The sequence below is a fragment of the Tarenaya hassleriana genome, unplaced genomic scaffold (genome assembly GCF_000463585.1).
Source record: "Tarenaya hassleriana unplaced genomic scaffold, ASM46358v1 Cleome15, whole genome shotgun sequence".
Taxonomy (NCBI): Eukaryota; Viridiplantae; Streptophyta; class Magnoliopsida; order Brassicales; family Cleomaceae; genus Tarenaya; species Tarenaya hassleriana.
In genome coordinates this window covers 2,737,614-2,757,949 of record NW_010964923.1, presented here as the reverse complement: position 1 = coordinate 2,757,949, position 20,336 = coordinate 2,737,614, and the positions used below count along the sequence as shown (strand labels likewise).

The following is a 20,336-nucleotide window of genomic DNA, read 5'->3' as shown; positions in this document are numbered from 1 at the left end:
AAAAAAAATTTAAAAAGTAATAACCGAAACCCAGAACACCATCCTAATTATAATATTCTATTCAATTCGAATTTGTATAGAAAAAAAAATCAAATCTACCATTCTTTACTTTTGAGTCTTGACAACACATTAATTTTTATTTTATTTACTATTAATTTGCACCATCTAAAATCACTCTATATCTCTAGCAAAAACAAATTTAGCTTTTTAGCCGTGAGGCAAAAGAAATATTATTTTTTGACTTTTGAGAGTTTTTGTTCAACAGTCGTACCAAAAGAATTCAACGAAACAACTTCCTTCTGCGGTCAACTTTTTTCTAAAATTAAAATTCCAGAAAAAAAAATATAAGAGTAGTAAATATTGGAGTTTAGGACCTAAAATTTTGGTAGTTGCGAAACGGGTTCAAAGCGTATCGTTCCGATTTCGAATTTTAAATTTGGAGAGAGAATGTATAATCCAAATTATATGATTATTTTCTGATCTTAGGATTAGTCTGGGTCTTAGTTTAGAATAACCGATTAAACAGAAAAATATTGGAGTTTAGAATTACTTATTTTTCTGCCAAATTATTTGTATGGAAAGCCAAATCGGGATACTATTTTATTGGAGTTTATACTGTAATTTATATTCGTATAGATACAAATAAAAGACTTTAAAATCTATCTAGTTGTCTGCTCGAGTCTTCTCATAAATACTTTTTTTTTTCATTTGTGTTAAGATTAAATAATTATCATAAAACGAGATAACTTTTGGACTTAGTGTATTTGATGTAAACCCTTTGTAGCGATCTAAATCCGATATAACGTGTCGGTTGAGTCATCGTGTGGATTCTAAAAAGATTCTAATTTACTTCAAATCAAACAACGGCGTCTCCAATTTACTGCGGAAGTCTCAAAAATGAAATTCAATAACATAATAAATTAAAAATCAAAATCTACTCAGTATCTCGTTTCAACTAAGTCCAATCATTAGATCTCGTTGAAAGGTTTAGTATTGCCGATGAGATCAATTTCAATGTGTATAACGTTTGCGGAGCGTTATAAACTCTAAACTTTTAAAATATTTGTTTGTATATGAAATTTATCAAAAAAAAATGTTAAAGATCACAATAATTTGGGGAAAGTCCACATAAAAACATTGAATTTACTAAAATATATATAATATAATCTTCCACTTGTAAACATATCTATATAAATATCTGATTTCCAACACCATTACGGATAAAACCATTAAACCTGTTAATTACTTCTCAAATAAATTTTCAAATATCGAATAGAAATCCACGTGTTGTTGATGGAATGTTGACATCAACTTATACGCATCAATAATTTTATATTATATTATGACACATCAACAAATTTTTTTTAATTTGTGGAAACCACATTGAAAAAAACCAAATTCGAAAATTGAACTAAAAATGAGGGATGCTGCTGATGAGCAAATCAGGGGTGGGTGGGAAATCACCGTCGAAGATGGCGACAAAGACAAATTCGTAGTCTTTGACGTGACTGCATCAAGCCAACTTGGTTAGTTCCATCGGTGAAATATAGACTAAAACATCTATTCCGTCCCGAGTTTGAGTGTTAAATTGGGAAATGACATAACTTGTTACTATCCCCGGATTTAGTATGGACCTCGGTTCCCGAATTTACCCAAAAACCGATGACCAAAAACAAAACTGGAATTCAAACTTGAGATTGCCAGCTTTGTAGCCTTCTCTGGTCTGCGCCATTGGATCGTCGGTGTTATCCAGAATCTGAATTAAAATCTTCGATTTTGGCCAGTCTAAGCTACACACAAAAAGAAGAACGTTGAAAAGCCGCAAAGCAAGGACTGCAAATTTCGATTCTCGCGGGATTCGAGATCGGAGACGGCGTCTGATTCGGGGACAGGTTTGATCATCTTGAAGCGGGTCCAGAAACAGCCGAGAAAGAGGATGAGCATGTCCAAACTCTCGATGAGGAACAGGAAGATGCAGACATTGGCCAAGGAACTGAAGCGGAGGAGCGACATATTCCACTCGAAGCAGAACCCATCTCGTATACCCTTTGAATTCAAATGGCGAAACCTTGAAGATGTACTGAAGCTGCAGATTCGGAGCACCGAAATGCCATCTCTTGAGCGACTTCGAAGGCGAGGAGAAGAAGACAATAACACCTTAAAAACCGGTTTCCACAAAAAAAAAATTTTAAAAAAAAAACAAATTGCTGACGTGTCGTAATTTAACAAAATTTTTTGTGAAAGCTGACGTCAGCATTCCGCCAACACGTGGATTCTCGTAAACCCCGATTCGAACGAATCAAGTTGTTTACATCACCAAACAAGAGCAACCGAAAAATGAAAAGTTTGTAAATGTGAAATTGAAAATACCGCTTTTAAATCTAAATGAATACACATTTTTTCGCATATTTGAATAAAATATATTCACATTTATACACGAAGATTACCCTTGAAATTTCTTTATATCTTGTAAGTATTTAAAATTGAAATTTTTGCTTGGGAGATTTTTATGGTTGTGAACCTTATTATAATATTTATCCATTATAATTAATATGTAATTATATCACAATATGCTCACTCTTTTTTTCCAAGATTAAATGACCAATTTCAAAGTTAAACGACAACAGTGACGATTATCGGGTCAATTATCAATTATGTACAAATTTACAATTGAGTATACCACTTTCAACCAAAATTTGGGTAATTCATCCGATGAAAAACATCTGTTTCGTTCCGAGTTCAAAACTCAAATTTGAAAAAAAAAACGTATAATCTAAATCATATGGTCGGCTCCCAATTCTCCAGAATATCCGATTAACAAAAACATATATATATAACCAAAAAGAAAGAATAAGTTATTCCTTGAAAATCTGCTGATTGTATCATTCTAATTGCAACTTTACGTCATAAAAGTTAAAGACATTAGTTAGATCGAATGCATAATGAACATTCTAGTTATTAAAAAAAAAAGATTGCTTACTTTTTACAATTCTATATTCGGAAAATTTTGTATATTCGGGAAACTAAAATAATTCGGACATAGAAAAGAAAATTAGTTCGTATCAATCAAAATCAAACCTGATACCATTGTAGGATCCGAAAATTTTAGAAAGTTGTAATTGAAAGTTGACTCTAAACAGAGAACATAGAAATATTTATATATACGGAAGAACATCTTAATAGATTACATTGATATAAACAAAATTTGTAGAGATATTAAATTAAATAGGTATTATATCAAAATTATCTTTTATTTTGCCATAAACCTTAGATTATCTTTTTTTAACTTATTTTGGTGTGTCTAATATGATCGATGTGATTACCATATCGATTTAAACGATATGATTAATATGACTAATATAATTTTTATATAATTTTAACGGTGAAAAGCAATGTGATTATAAAATAGATCACATTGGTCAGATAAAAAAAATGTAAAAAGATATTGTTTGAAATATATATATATATATATAGTAAAATAAGAATATTTTTTATAATGTATCTGTTAAATAATATTGACAATATATAGAATATATTTTAATAATTCAATTGCAAATTTTTTTCCGTACCTCTGTAATGTCACGTGGAACAATACAAAACCGAACCTTCCGCTCCAGATGGCTAATTTGACGAACATAAGTTTGTGGAGTTGTAATTCTATTTTCCCTCGTCTGTGTGTATGGTGTGGGGGTAATGCTAATGCCCGTTTCATTCTTATAAAGAGCACTTATTTCTCTTTTTAATATATTTTTTAAATCCAAGAATCTGATTCGATTCTATTATACACAAATTAATTCAATTTAATATATATGACTAAAAATACTTTTAAATCCTAAAATATAAATGAAAGAATGATTCAAGAGAAAAAGTGATATATATATATATATATATATTGATTGATGTAAAATACTTGAATCTCCCTAATAATTGAAAATAAAGTGCTATATATTATACATTTATTAAAGGTATTCAATTATTTTGCAAGTATTTCATATAGGGCAATAGAATGTTGGATATTTATTTATTTATTTTTATCTCTAGGATACAGTTGCACTGAATTAGATATAGTCAAAGATTGAACCAATTTAACTCAGTTGGAATAAGTGGAAAACAAATAAATTCATGAAAAATGATTAAAAATAAAATTACAATTAATTGTAAGTTGTAACACTGAAAATTCTATTTCTTTCTATTAAATGGCAACAAAAAATCACCTAATTGTGTGGCCTTAAAGATCGGAGAGATTAGTTGAAAAGTGGGAAGCAGTCCAATGCTTTTGCCAGAAAACGTTTTTATGCTTTATTAATAATTTGGATGCCTATTAAAATTTATCATTTCTAATTTGCTATAATCCCACTAAATTATATGTAATATAAAGTTTAATCACTTTTGAATATGTTAATTTTTTAACCACACACAAAAAAAAAAACATTAAAAATTAATTGGAAATCAGAAAGAAAACTGTTTTTTTTAGTTTTTTTTTGTAGCACGGATATTTTCTAGTCCATTTCAACATTATCCGTGCGAATTTTTTTATCAAAAAAATATTTATTTTACAAAATATTTACATGTTTATACTATTTTAAAACTAGTCTGATTTCTATCAATTTTACTTAAACTTAAAATTTATCGATTTTAATTAACATAAAATTTATCAATTAATTAAAAATAAATTTTATAATTAAATTTAAAATAATCTGTATTAAATAAAATTAAAATTACATTTGATTAACCTTATAGTTTGGATTTCGTCCAAAATGGCTCTCTTACATTTTTGTTGGCTCCTCAATCAGCTTTATTTTTTCGAAATTTGCTTTTCATTACCTTTGTGTCCTCGTGATAGCTTTTGATACCTTCCATTTCTCTTCTTGCAGAACAGAGCCTCACAAACTCCACTCCCACACACAGACAGTACTTTCTCTCTCCCATCGCAGATGGGTTCTCGCCGGAAAACCGCTTCTGGTTTTTCTTCAAACCTTGTTCACCGACGGTCTTGACTTAAATTACAAGAAAAACCCGGTTTCGTCTGGTTCAGTTTTTCTTCTGGGTTTGTCTTCTAGTGTTTGCAAGAAACCGACAATGGCGGCCACTCTCGGGGTCCGTTTCGCGGTTTGTTTTGTCCTCTGGGTTCTGTTGCTGACTCAGCAAGTTAACTCCGATCCGACTCAGGACAAGCAAGCGCTTCTCGCGTTCCTGCGGCAAATCCCTCACGAGAAGCGTCTTCAGTGGAACGAGTCCGGCTCGGCCTGCGACTGGGTCGGTGTCGAGTGCGACGCGAGAAACTCCTCCGTCTTCTCTCTCCGATTGCCCGGTGTTGGGTTAGTTGGTCGGATCCCGACCGGGTCGCTAGGCCGACTCAGCCAGCTCCGAGTACTCAGTCTCCGATCCAATCGTCTCTCCGGCGAGATCCCGGCGGATTTCTCCAACCTCACTCACCTTAGGAGCTTGTACTTGCAGGGTAACGAGTTTTCCGGCGAGTTTCCGGAGAGTATCACTCGGTTGACTCGGTTGACTCGGCTCGATATCTCCTCTAACAGCTTCACTGGGCACATTCCTTTCGCGGTTAACAACCTCACTCAATTGACTGGGTTTTTCCTGGAAAATAACCGATTTTCCGGGGAAATCCCCAGCATCAGCGTAGATTTGGTCGGCTTCAATGTCTCCAACAACAACCTTAACGGCTCGATCCCGTCGTCATTGTCCAAATTCCCAGCCTCCTCGTTCGCCGGAAACCTAGATCTCTGCGGCGGCCCATTGAAACCCTGCAACCCTTTCTTCGGAACTCCGCCGCCATCTCCGTCATCAGCTCCGCCATCGAATTTGTCCCGGAAAAAGTCAGGCAAGCTCTCCACGGCGGCGATTGTGGGGATCGCCGTCGGTTGCTCTCTAGCGGGTCTTCTCCTTCTCGCTCTCCTCCTCCTCCTCTGCCTCAGAAACCGCCGCAGTGGAACCGACCAGCGCGCGAGACAGAGGAAACCCACGACGGCGGCGGCCGCGGCGGAGCTTCCACCGGGTACGTCTTCCTCGAAGGAGGAAGCGACGGGGTCGTTGTCGGGTCTGGCCGGAGAAACGGAGAGGAACAAGCTCGTGTTCATGGAGGGAGGGATGTACGGTTTCGATCTGGAGGATCTACTGAGAGCTTCCGCGGAGGTTTTGGGGAAAGGAAGTGTCGGAACGTCGTATAAGGCGGTGCTGGAGGAAGGCACGACGGTGGTGGTGAAGAGGCTGAGGGATGTGACGGCGGCGAAGAAGGAGTTCGAATCTCAGATGGATCTTGTCGGAAAAATCAGACACCCCAATGTGCTTCCATTGAGGGCTTATTATTACTCCAAGGATGAGAAGCTTCTTGTCTTCGATTTCTTACCCACCGGAAGCTTGTCGGCCCTTCTTCACGGTCAGTCCTCTCTCAATCTCTCGTCTCTCCCGATCGAGAGATCACTTAGTTTTTTTTTTTTCCAATTTTCTGGTAATCAACTTCACTTGCTAGAATTCAGAATCTTTGCTTTCTTCTGGGTTTTTTTTAAGTTAAGTTGTTTGCTTGATGTTCTTTCTATATTTGCCAGTCCCATAAGAATGTTTCCGGCATGTTTATTTTCCTGTCAATTTTTTAATGTACTGTTCAATTGAAAAAGCTCGCCACCCATGATTCACGGCCCGATTTCTGGGTCAAGTTTTGGATTCAGAAACCCTAGATTCGAGTTTTGGAGAATAACCCATGATCCGGGCTTGTTTTACTTGCTGTTTATTCTGTGATCTTGACCGATGTCAGTGCATTCCAGCTGTTTGTTTCCTAGGAAAATCGAATCAGAAAAGAAAAGAAAAAAACCAAAACTTTGAAACAAACTTAGAAGCAAGACCCCATTGATCCTGTGATTGATAAAATATAATCTGCAATACAAATGATGCGATCATCAACTCCCGCATGATCTTTGCCGTCCATTATAAGCTATATAATATATTTGTTTCTTCATAAAGTTTATGGGTGTGCTTGTAGTGTGTAGTTGGAGTGGTTACATGCAATTATTTTAACGACAGGAAGCTACTAAGTCACCGAACATTGTCTCTCTGCATCTGGTAATTGTTTAATGAAAGTTTCACAACGTTTGCTTCTGTCTCACACTTGATGGAAATGTTACAGAACACAAAATGATTTCTATATTGATATACCTCATCATATCACGTGGGACCTTCACGCTCTCTCATCTTATGATGACCCTTTCCCTTGAAGTTAACCATTAATCGATTGATTTAGTCAAAAGTGTGCAAAATTAGGGTTCTTGTCCATTTCGAAAAGGGTCATTCAGAATGTGATTATCTCACTATCTTTGTGTTGAGATCATTCTTGAAATCTGTATTTAGTTTGCTCACTCGTAGCTGTCAACAAGAGTGAACATAGATCAACAAACTCTAGGTCCACATTGTTCTTGTGTGTATCCATTTGGTTAGGACATTGGTGTTTGGAAGTAATGTAATGTTAACCCGCAATGTTGGTCTGTAACTTCCGATGTTTCAGGGAGCCGAGGATCCGGGCGGACCCCGCTAGATTGGGAAAACCGTATGAGAATAGCAATTACCGCGGCTAGAGGGTTGGCTCACATCCATGTATCGGCGAAATTGGTCCACGGGAACATCAAAGCCTCAAACATTCTCCTACAGCCTAACCATGAAGCCCGCATCTCCGACTTTGGACTCAACTCCTTGTTTGGAAACACAAACCCGCCAAACCGTTTGGCGGGTTACCGTGCTCCTGAGGTTCTCGAGACCAGGAAAGCGACTTCCAAATCGGACGTGTACAGCTTCGGAGTGTTACTGCTCGAACTATTGACGGGTAAATCGCCTAACCAGGCTTCTCTTGGGGAAGAAGGCATCGATCTTCCGAGATGGGTGCAGTCCGTGGTTAGGGAAGAATGGACGGCCGAGGTTTTCGACGTGGAACTAATGAGGTACCACAATATCGAGGAAGAGATGGTTCAGCTTTTACAGATAGCGATGGCCTGTGTCTCGACGGTTCCCGATCAAAGGCCTGCAATGCAGGAAGTGGTAAGAATGATCGAGGATGTGAGCCGAAACGAGACGACTGATGACGGGTTAAGGCAATCTTCGGATGACCCATCAAAGGGTTCGGAGGGTCAGACGCCACCTGGCGAGTCACGGACTCCACCACGATCCGTCACCCCTTAGGGATCCTTCCGATCTCAGATGGCTAATGGGCACATCACAAGAGAAGAGAAAATAATGACTGACAGCTTTTCCTTTTTCACTTTTCCCAGCAGAAAGAAGATTAGGAAACGACGTGGTGTGGGGTCTTGGTTCAGCGAAACGGACCGCAGTCCGAAAAAGCAAAAAAAAATGACAGGAAAAGGAAGGGACCATGTGCAGAGTTTCTGCTTGGAGACTTCTAGAGAGTTTGGCATCTCCAAAATGTTCTTTTGTTAGTTGACTGCTATTCTAAAAAAAAAAATTAAGGATTTTTTTTTCAATTTAAATTTGAAGAAGATTTTTTTTTTTACAAGATTTCAATTTGTCTATTTTCCTCCTTTGCTGTTGGGTTTTGTGGAGAGGATGTAATAGAACCCAAGAACTTAGGAAGAGGGAAGTGTCGTGTTTGCGTATCGTTGTCTGATTTCATTTTATAATTCGAGATTTTAGCAAGAATTCCTTTACAAGGCTAAGTCATGTTTAGCACATTTGTCCTAGGGATGATATTTCAACTAAACTTGACCAAACCGTAAGTTTTTAATATTGAATATATATATATTCAATTGATGAAGGACATTAATGATAATAGTCACATTCCAGTCAAGATGATGCGTACATATGTCTATGGGTCTGCATTTAGTGTTGGGAAAACAAAATATACTCAAAAGCTTAAATATTTTGAGACCAAATCTACTGAACTGAACGTTAGGGATCCAAGGAGAACAAAGAAACCAGAATCATCATCAAGCCAAAAACGATAGAGAAAGTCGTGGGAACCCAGACACTCAATCAACACCGCTATGTTTTTTTTTTTTTTTGATATCGTGGAAAACTCCAACTGTCATCCTTCAGACGTACTGGTTGGGTAAACTTGCGTCCACATGCACGAATCCGCGACACACATGAGAGGTAAATCGACACCACAATGTTGCCATGTACCCAAAACCGAAGAAACTTGCATTTGAATGCAAGAAAGCAATGTATGTGAAGTTACTTGGTACTCCATGAACTTTCTCTTCATGCCCCTCTTCAAATATGTATGTATTAGAATCATTAATTATAATATAACTATGGTTAAATATAAGTTTGGTGAAGTTAGTTTATTATGGTTAGGGTTTACTAGGGATTTTTGTTTCACTCCATTGTATTTAAGTATGATGTGTTTGATCAATAAAAGATATAGCAGAAAATATTTTCAAAAAAAAAACCTAGTAAACCCTAACCATAATAAACTAACTTAACCAAACTAATATTTAACCATAGTTATATTATAATTAATGATTCTAATAGAAAATTATTTTTATTATCTCATTTGATATGTCATACTTCCATAAGTTTGTGTTTATTATGTTATTTCTATTGTTTGCAACAATTCTAATTTTCAATCTACGTTGAACATTAGTTATACGTGTACAAAAACTTATTTGTAGTTTGAAATATAGAAAAATTTAATGACACTTTAAATTTTTAATTTTCATTTCTAAATCAATATGCGTAATGATTAAGTTTTTCGATGTTTCCCAACATATGTGGTACACGTAGTAACCAATCACCATATCATGTGCAAGAAATTATCCACATCATCAATTTTTTTTTGTTACACAAATAAAAATTTAATATATATATATATATATATATATATATATATATTCTGTAAAAGGGTACTAAAACTTTTTTAATATAAAAATGAAGTATGCCAAATGTTATCTACTTTTTCCTGAAACAAACATGGAAAATAAATAACTAAGAAAAAAACTATAAAAAAAGGAATATATAGCAGATATTCCTATAACTTTATAGAAAACAGATGATGTATACATTTACGGATAGTAAGGTTTCGCAACGAATGGTATTAGAAAAAATAAATACTGAATATTGACCAATTAATTGAATGAGTATTCATTTATATCCGACCAGAATATTTGGATCGATACTATTAATTTTTATTTTATTTTACGTAATGAATAAATGAATGCTAGCTGTGGATATCTTTTTGTTGAATTATTTAGATGCTCCTTCGAGATGCTTATCTTATTCCACAAGTTTGTTTCCCTCTTTTATATATTACATTTTTTTTCTCACATGTAATTGTTAAAAAAACGTTTATTTCAGATATTAGTCATAAATTATTAAAAATTCCTAAATTTGTATACGGAATATAATTTCTAACTTGATTTAGTTTTCTAGATGATAATTCGATCCATTTAACAATATGGTCGGATTTACGTTAGCAGTAATAAGATGGACTGATACTTTTAAGATTGGTTTAATTATTTATAGTAATTTCTAAAAAATTCGAATTAATTTTATTATCAAAAAAATATTTTCTATAAAATTAATATAAATAAATTAGTATTAGTTTATCTCTCTTTTTCAATAAAATTAAATAATTATGTTTTTATTATATTATTAATATTCAATAGGTAAGTCCTCTACATAGTTCGATTGGTTTAGACTATTTTTATACATATATTTTTTTTGTTTAGGTGGGTTTTGAGGATATATATTTATAGAGGTATATATATGTATATCTATATATATATATATATTAATATATATACATATATATATCGATATGTATATTCGAATAGGGGTATAAGTGTGGGTGTGTGCACGTGTAAATATCGTATAATATGCAGATGATGAAACGATAAGAGCAAGAAAGAACTTTTGCATGAAAGTAAAAGCTACGAGAAATTAAAAAAAAAAGTCCTTTAAAAAAATAGAAGGCATCAAATTCCCTCGACATTAACCAGTCCTTGCGGAATTCTACTTAATATATATCTTTTTTATTGATTAAATGTTTTATATTTTTTAATGACTTTCGATAATAATAATTAGAAAAGTCTATTTCTTGAATCTAATATCTCATTGTAGTTGTAAACTTGTATATATTCTTCCATTCACAGAAAGAGAAAAATTCAGAAAACAAAAAGAAACCCTCGAGATTAAGTTTAGTTCTTTAATAGATATTTTACCTATTAAAATATTTTATTTAATAATAAATTATGAAAACTAAAATTACGTAGATTACATTAATATGTTCATTCTAATATCAGGTCACTTTACCCATATGGAAATTTAATGATGTGATAAACTTTAAACATATCATTTGTCGTAAATAATATTTATTTGAATAATTACACATTACATCATCAAAGGAAGTTGTATATAATATTCTTATGTAAAAACATTTCTTCTAAATATGATAACCGATCATTATCCAACGCTTTTTATCACCGAAAAAAATTATAACAGCATAATAATATATCTAAAAATATAATAATAACCTGACTAATAATTATATAAATATTATCGTAATTAAATTCAGAATATTATAAAAAAATAATGAATAAAATTATTGACTGGTTTTGCCACTATGACAAGAATTTATCGATAGTGTTCACATGTTTAAGATGATACCAAAATATACTTTCATCTCCATATGCTTTTTTTACTACGTACTACTTGCCATTTTCTCAAGAAAATAAATAATTATAAAATAATCATATTAAATTCTCAAATCGATAAACTCAAATCCTAAATTAAATTCACGTCCACAATTCATAAAAGCATTCTATATAACACGTTTAGAATAGACCTTAGAGACAAACGAATTTATATATATATATATATATATATATATAAAAGGATAGTATATATAAAATAAAACTAAAAGATATATATATATAGTGAATGAGGAGATGGAATGGCCGTATTCACTGCCGAGTCTTCTCCGTTAAAGACTGAATCCGAAGATGGATTCACGCATCGACACATATGCTAGATTTACTTAATAGAATACCACTTGCCAAAAAAAAACCTCGAATTTTGCCATGCAGCATTGTATTGTAGACCATTTAAAAAACAAAAAAAATAGGTGTCATTGCATAGAGAGATTTCATTTTTGTAAATTCATCTTTCATTTAATATTATGATAATTAAAATGTTTACCATAAAATCTTAATTCGAAATCACGAATGCCACCAAAAATTAAACTAATATTTCATGATTCTCGATTCAAGAATTTTTTAGTATAAATGATTTTGGTGTTGTGGAGGGCTTATATCATTTTCTATGCATACACTTTTGTAGTATATATATATGGGAATAGGAGAGATAAATTTAATAGGAAGAAAATGCAATTGGTTGGTCGCGCTCATCCAAACCATTAAATCTTCATATGCAAGGCTCCAACCTTTGCCTTTTCTAAATATTCTTCTCTTCTACAAGCCTTTTTCTTTCCTCTTTATATATATATATATATATATATATAATGTTTTATGGAAAGCTAATTCTAATATCTTTTTCAGTATCCCATGCAACGCGCACACAAAAGAGATTCCTCATGACACGTGTCGCCTCATTCCTCACTTTTGTCTCTGTCTGAATATCCCTTCTGTCTGTATTAAATACGGAATTCCGAATATTCCCTACTCCTCATTTTTTTTAATCATTATTAAGCAAAATTCACCTAATAAATGTCCCTTTATATACACATATATAACAAATACAAAAGTTTTTCTTGTATTTTGGGTAGTGGTATTATTTTGTTTTGTACATGTCGATTTTTTTATTTTTATGTTTTGATTGTTATTACAATCAGTGGTATAATATATTGCTGGTTTATCCAAACTTAGATAGTTAAATTGGTAAAATATAAGTACAAAACGTATATTCGATTCTGAATTCAAATCTTAAATTTGAAGAGGAGACATACATTTCAAATTACATTGTTGATCTTCAATTGCGATATTAGTTTAGGTCTATACTCATTTATAAAATATTTTTTGTTGGTAAAACAAAAATAGAATATATAAATTGTTTGTATATATATATAATAGCCGATCTACCATCATTCGGACACGTTAATTTTACTTAATAAAGTAAAATTTAATTGTAACAATGGTCCTCCAAATTTTATAATTTTTATCAATTTTTGATTTTTTTTAAAGTCGATAGACAAGTTTCGCCATGTATATGCATATAGATATGCTGAATATATATATATATATATAGATACACGAATTAATGTGGGGAAAATAAAAAGAATATACTGTATATGTAGAGAAAACTGATGGTATATGGCCCGAAAAAGCGTATCACCAAAAACAGTTTCGTAAATGTCGCAAAAGAGTTTGGTTTTCTACTTCACTATATGTATATGCCTTGTAAAAAAAATATAAAGTCGTTGTTTCTTCACTTTTTTTTTTCTTTTTTTCCGTATAAATTTTTTTTTCTATTTTTTTTCAAAATTTAATAACTCTCTATCAAAATGTATTTTACATACGACTAGAAAAAATAAAAATTTCAAAACAGAATTAGAAAAACGAACCCATGACAAAAGATATTTTTTAAATAAATTGTTTTCTTCTTTTATTTATCTATATTTTAATAGAAGTGTAATAATTACAAAAGTACGTTGGAATTATCTTGACCAATAAATACAAGATCTTGTAGCGTGTTTTATCCAAATTCACATTTTTTTCAAGAAATATTTCTCAATAGTTATACATTCTAAAATTATCGCAAACTAAAGACACTTAATTTTAAAATTCTCTCGTAATAGACAATCGAAAAAGTAGATATATCTTATTGATATTAGTAGTTCAATCAATTCTTATAAATTATCATTGATTGTTTAGTTTTATTCCTACAAAACCCTGAAGCAAAGATGCTCAAAAAACTGACTTTGCCCTCGTGACCGTTATACCGACTTTAACAACCCTAATGAATGACCAAACTGCCCTCAAATATTGTGCCTTCGACTCCAAATATTTCAAACCCTCTTCTTCAGCAAGCGACTTTATCAAGCTTGAGCAAATCTGATCAGACGAGCCAACTTTCAACACGTTTCCAATTGTTAAGAAAATGCGATATCATTGCCTGACTTTGCCCTCGTGACCGTTATACCGACTTTAACAACCCTAATGAATGACCAAACTGCCCTCAAATATTGTGCCTTCGACTCCAAATATTTCAAACCCTCTTCTTCAGCAAGCGACTTTATCAAGCTTGAGCAAATCTGATCAGACGAGCCAACTTTCAACACGTTTCCAATTGTTAAGAAAATGCGATATCATTGCCACACACAGGGGCGGACCTAGGATTATATCTAATAGGGGGCAAATTATAATTTTAACGTTTTAATATGGGGGCATTTCAATTTTTCTTTACAAATTTATAAAATTTACAAAGGAAATTAAAATTTTTTAATTCAAATAGTGGGGGCAAAGGCCCCCATTGCCATCAACGTGGATCCGCCACTGGCCACACACTCGTATCTTATATCATTCGGTGTGGCGTAAGCTTCTCAAATTGCGTACACTTGCTGTCTCTTTTCTGAAGTGCAGGGTTGGCAACGGGGACACTTGCAAATTTTGGTTCGATAATTGGCTATCAATTGGACAGTTGTTATCATTCACCGGTGAATTGGGGCCTCGCATGCTGGGAGTTCCTCTATACTCCACGGTTGCCGAAGCCTGCTCTTCCTCGGGTTGGTTGTTGCAACCTGCTCGGACAGATGTAGCAGCTACAATCCATCAATCCCTGCTGCAACATGCTCACCCTTGCTCCAATTCTGATGCCGACAGATTTTTCTGGTCCGAAACACACTCAGACGGCACCATGCCGAGATTCTCAACCAAGAAGACCTGGTCTTGCATATCACCTCAGTCACCGCAAGTGCCTTGGAGCAAGGAGATCTGGTTCCAACATTCTGTTCCGAAACACTCGTTTATCACTTGGCTGGTGGCTCGAAATAGGCTACCCACTCGTGACAGGGTAATCTCTTGGGGAAGGAATTCACCAAGCAACTGCTTACTCTGTCAAGTTGGCGTAGAGTCAGTCGACCACCTCTTCTTTGTCTGCTCGTACTCCTCCCGAATTTGGCAGCGGGGATTAGCTCAATCGCCCATTCGCCCGCCGTTCCTAACTACATTCTTGGAGACCCTGTCATGGTTGAAGACTTGTACTACCTGCAGGCTTCTGAGAATCATGGTACTACTATTTTTTCAAGCATCTGTGTACTATATATGGCTGGAACGAAATTGCAGGGCACATGGCGCGTCTCCTAGGCCGGCAGAGGTTATCCTTAAGGATATTCTCACACATACTAGACGTAAAATATCATCCTTTCGACCTGATTTCATGGCTAATCCTGACGGTGATTCAATGCTGAGTATTTGGTTCCATTACTTTGACCGATTGTAATCCGCTTTTGATTTTGCGTATCTAATTGTGATGTAACTCGGAATTCTCTTCTGTATTTGGGCAGCGTACATATATACAAATTTACCGTTTAACAAAAAAAAATGTACATATCGCGTTTTCCTCTTTTTAAAAATATGGTAAAAGCCATAATAGCGAGAAAAGGCCTTGCGAGCTTTAAGTGTTATCAACCCGCGACAAAATGAACCAAAAGAGGTGAGGAAATCAAATTTCAAAACCCTAACCAGCTCCATAATTATCCAAACCATCGTTGTAACAATTCCGATGCGAGATCCGGCTTAGTGGTCCGGAAGGAAGCTCCAATACGGCGAAGAGTCTTGTCATAGACTTGAAATAACGCATCCGCATCCGAGTATGTGGATGAATGAATACGTGAGTTACATATGTTATAATATAACCATTATTCTTACATATGTGTTATAACAAAACTCCCTCGGTCACCCATATCCACCCTAATGTTCTTCTAAGGTTAATAGAATGTTCTCTAAACTTAGCATCCGTTTAGATAAACTCACGAATGGAAAGATTCACACGTGTGACGTTATCGGTTTTCCTTTTAGTAAAAACGTATTCTCGAGCTTCTTATAACCAAACATGTATTGAACGTTTTTTCTTACCGTTCGTTAAACAAGTATAGATAGGATGCAGTCTAACATGTTTCGTTTTTTTATTTGTTTTTATTAAAAATATTTATTTTTTCAATTATTTCTACATTCATTTCGATCTTATATATTCGAACCGAAAAATCATCATTAAAAAAATTAAGTAAAATATTTTCATTTCTAGTAAAGTCAAACAAAAACCAACATTCACGAATAGCCTTAAATGTGTTGATAGCCAATTGGATCTGTAAACCACATAAATGGGTCAAATCGAGATCCGAACATCCAAAGCCGAGATGCTCAATAAAACTAGCTTTTTTGGATTCTTTTTATTTTATTTTTATTTGTTCTTGGAATAATACTAACTATTTCAAAAGGAAAATATTAAAATGCATCTTATAATAATGCAAAATTTTCAAAAGAAGAATCTCCTTACCTTCTTGGCCACTTCACTAAAGTAGGTAGCAGAAGATTCTTGGGCTCTTATTAGGCCTCCTTTACTATTCTTTTTAGGGTTTAGATTTCAATAATAATTTAATATGTCATAAATATGTTACTTTTCCTAAAATCCATCTAGTGTATTATTACAATAACAGTTTCTACTGCTTAAATAATGTTATTAACGATTTAAATAATTAACACGTCATAATATTACTTGGATGTTATTTGATCATAATTTTGGTTATATTAAAAATCATAAGTTTAAAGTTGTTTTCTAAGAATAGTATAAACGTTTTTGAAAATATATGTTTACAATTATAAGATCCAATACTACATAAATTTTAATAGTTTCTTCAAATATTCGTAACTTTAAACCGATTAAAATGAATAATTGAATAGACCAAATGTTTACATAATGATAACTTTTAGAGGGTCGTGACTCTTTTCTTAAGATTTTTTTTTTGTTTATGTTGTCTTTTATTCTATGGAGTCACCGGTGTTGGAACTCAGATATTCCTTGCTTAGAGGCAAAATATTATATTATTTAAGTGAATATCTCTCCTACTTAATTATTGCTAAAATCAAATATTCCCTTTTTCCTCTCTTTGAATGCACTAAAATTTAGAATAATTATTCAGCTTTTGTAACCACAAAAAAGGTTGCATGGTGGATATGGACTGATCCTAATTTAAGCCTCTCTCTCTCTCTCTCTCTCTCTAGAAATGAAAATATTTTGCCTACCATATGCTTTTTCACATATCTAGAATCTGAGTTCTTTTCTCTCGCACACATTTGTATATGTGTGAATATTTGTGCCTATTTACTATTGTACAGTCAGGAAATCTATTTCATATTACGTATATGTATATATGAACATATATTACGTATGTATCGGCGGCAACCATATGTATGTATTTATGTATGTATGTGTGTGATTGTATATATGTAATCAAAGAAAATGTTTTTAAGAGATATCAAAGAATATTTAACTTTAGGGTAATGACTTCCCGAAAAGCAATTGGTGAGCTAAACGCGTCAAACGTTCACCGTTGATTCCTTCATGTATGGCGGTGATGATTCCTTATGGAACATTTTAAAAAGTAATTTTTTTTTACTTTTCTAAAAAAAAAAGAGAGAGAATTTTATATTAAAAATTTGAAAATGGCTTTAGATATTTGTATATAATTATGAAAAATTTAGCTGTCCCTCGCCATAAAACCCGTGTTATATTCCAGCATATAATTGTATAAAATAAGGGAATCTAAGGACGAATACGGAGATATACTACAACATTAATACTTTATAGTAAAATATTAAAACACTATATCGTTAAATTTTTCGTCAAACCATCTATTTTATCAAAACGTTATACCAAAATCATTTAAGTAACATACAACTTTTAACTACTTTTCTTTACAATTAATCTAAATTTAAATTATCAGAAACTAAACAAATAAAAGAATCTAACCTAATCAAATCAAATATTTAATTAGTTTCAATGGATTCAATTCGAACTAAGTTGTAATTGAATCTAAACAAAATGAAATTTATAATAAACTTCAAAAAAATATGGATGCCCAACAATGGCAGAACGAAAATACAAACTTTTTTACATCTAAAAATTTTAAAGCACTAATTACATTATCCTGCATTTTGTTGAACCATTGTTAGGGCATTCTCTTCATTTCTCAGCCTCTTTTATATCCTGCATTTGGTTTATTTTAAGAAATTTTTTGTTTTATTCGGTAATCTTTATTATGGACCCGACTGATTGTACCGTTGCGTTTGCGGTTGTGGATATCGGTGTTTTTAGTACGTTTTTTGACGATTGTGGACGGTTAGTACTGATTGGTTGATATTTATTATTGACTGTGATTACATACGGTTGTAATTAGAAGCGAAAGATTGCATATGGTTGCGATTGAGGTTTGATGAAAAATACCAAAAAGACCATGATTTTAATATATTTTTTGAAAATATTATTTTTTATTATCATTTGAAAAAAAAACTATTTATAAAATAAATAAAAAAAATTTAATTATAAATTTCATCAATTTGATTTATTTTTAAGTAAAAAAGTAATTTTATTATTAAAAAATATTTTTTTAAAAAGGGTATTTTTACTTTTTTTTATTTAAACGCTACGAACCGCTACCAAAATGCAAGTATAGAGTTGCGATTCAAAATCATATATTTTGTTGCGGTTGAGATTGACTGCAGTTCCACCAGTTGGTTTTCCAATCGCGTGCAATCACCAGAAACTGAAACCGTTTCGTTTGCAGATGGTAGCTTTGCAACCAGCCACCTCCTGTTTTTATATTCAATTCAATTAAAATCCAATTAATTTGATTTTTAAAATTATTTTCGAAACAAATTTCACTTAATTTAATTATTAAACTCAAAATATACCCAACTTCAATGGCCAGCTTTATTTTTTTTACACGTTATCCTAAATAGGAAAATTACCAAAGTTATATTTATAGTCTAATAAAATGTGAAAATGACAATAAGAGATACATACACTCCGAACTTTTGTGTGAAAAAAAAAAATCATCCTTTTTTACAGATTTGATACCTGAATTTTACAGAGTCCTAAATGCAATGCACGAGATAATTACTTTTGTGCAGCTCTTTTGTGAATTGTGAAATCTATGCAAAATTTAATTTTTAAAAGCATATTTTTCTTCTCTCTCCTTCAAGGGATAATGCATGTTCCTCATTTTTTCTGTATATTTGGGTAATTTTTGAGCCATTAAGCAATATCAACAGAGAGAGTTTGATATAGTAAATTTGTTAAACAAATTTAAAATAAATTCTTTTAAGAATTTTTAATAAAACCATTTTTATAATTTGGAAAGTAGAATTTATAATTATACTTAAATTATGATTTTTCTTTTTGGCACCATCTATATTAGGGATTAGTTTTTAACCTAGAATTAGTTGTAACTTGTAAGGTTATAGTTTTGTACTTTAGTAGTTTAATTTCAAAGAATTTTAAATATTATCTTATGGACTGTTTATCTAATTCTCCCATGAAAAATATTACATGATTTATCCAACATCAGTTAATTTTTTAATTAGTTTCCTCAAGAACACCACTGTAAAAGTTCCTCTTTGATATTTCGAGTATTCAAGTGGCTATTTTAAATCCGAGATTCTACCTCGTTATATAAAGAAAAAAACACATCACCCTAAATTCGTTGAGATGGTTCTAAGTTATAACTTTTTCTTACCTGTTTGTTCTTTACAACAAGTTTCCATACGGCCCCTCTGCTCATGCTTTATCCTCTCTCCTTTTCTCCTTTAATCTCTCTTTAAACCTCTCTCTCTCTCCCTCTCTCTCTCTCTCTCTCTCTCTCCACTTTATTCCCCTCCTTCGAACTCAGTCCTCTAAAAAGGGGCAGAACCTCCTCGTGATCCTTCTTGTGTTCATAACCTAACATTTCTTCACTTTCTCTTCTTCTTCTTCTCCGCCTCTTCAGCCTCTCCAAACCCTAATTCTGTAGAACACAGAAAACCCTAAAAAAGACAAAGAACAAAGACCTGGTTTTTTTTCTCTCTCACATGCTTATGTTCCCTACTTGCTCCATCAAACCCTAATTCTGACCATCCAAAAAAACTGTCAAACAATCCACGAATTTCTTGATTCTTACGCAGATAGTGTGACAAGAATATACATATATATATAGATATCTGTATATTATCTATATTGTGTATGGCTTCCCCATCGGAACTAAGCTTGGAGTTCAAGCCACAAAGCTACTCTATGCTTTTGAAATCCTTTGGTGACAACTTTCACAACGATCTGACGATGCAAAAGCTCGAAGATTTCCTCTCCCGTCTCGAAGAAGAGCGTATACCAAA

General features: G+C 33.0%; 2 protein-coding genes across 2 annotated transcripts in view; both read left to right on the top strand.

Moving 5' to 3' along the window:
* Nucleotides 1-4,758: 4,758 nt before the first annotated feature.
* Nucleotides 4,759-8,614, top strand: LOC104809013 (probable inactive receptor kinase At2g26730). The gene is made up of 2 exons (XM_010534890.2): nucleotides 4,759-6,394; nucleotides 7,514-8,614. Exons 1-2 carry the CDS (start codon nucleotides 5,080-5,082, stop codon nucleotides 8,179-8,181), a joined length of 1,983 nt encoding a protein of 660 aa, XP_010533192.1. The 5' UTR covers nucleotides 4,759-5,079; the 3' UTR covers nucleotides 8,182-8,614.
* Nucleotides 8,615-19,938: 11,324 nt separating this feature from the next.
* LOC104809012 (myb family transcription factor EFM) overlaps nucleotides 19,939-20,336 on the top strand; it is a 2,763-nt gene continuing 2,365 nt past the window's right edge. Inside the window, exon 1 of the mRNA XM_010534889.2 lies at nucleotides 19,939-20,321. Within this exon, the coding sequence (XP_010533191.1) occupies nucleotides 20,188-20,321 (134 nt within the window). The 5' untranslated portion in view covers nucleotides 19,939-20,187. The remainder of the gene's footprint in view (nucleotides 20,322-20,336) is intronic.

Coding starts and splice junctions, on each gene's coding strand:
- LOC104809013 (XM_010534890.2), top strand. CDS start 5,080: ATGGCGGCCACTCTCGGGGTCCGTTTCGCGGTTTGTTTTGTCCTCTGG. Junction 6,395..7,513: donor CTTGTCGGCCCTTCTTCACG/GTCAGTCCTCTC, acceptor CCGATGTTTCAG/GGAGCCGAGGATCCGGGCGG.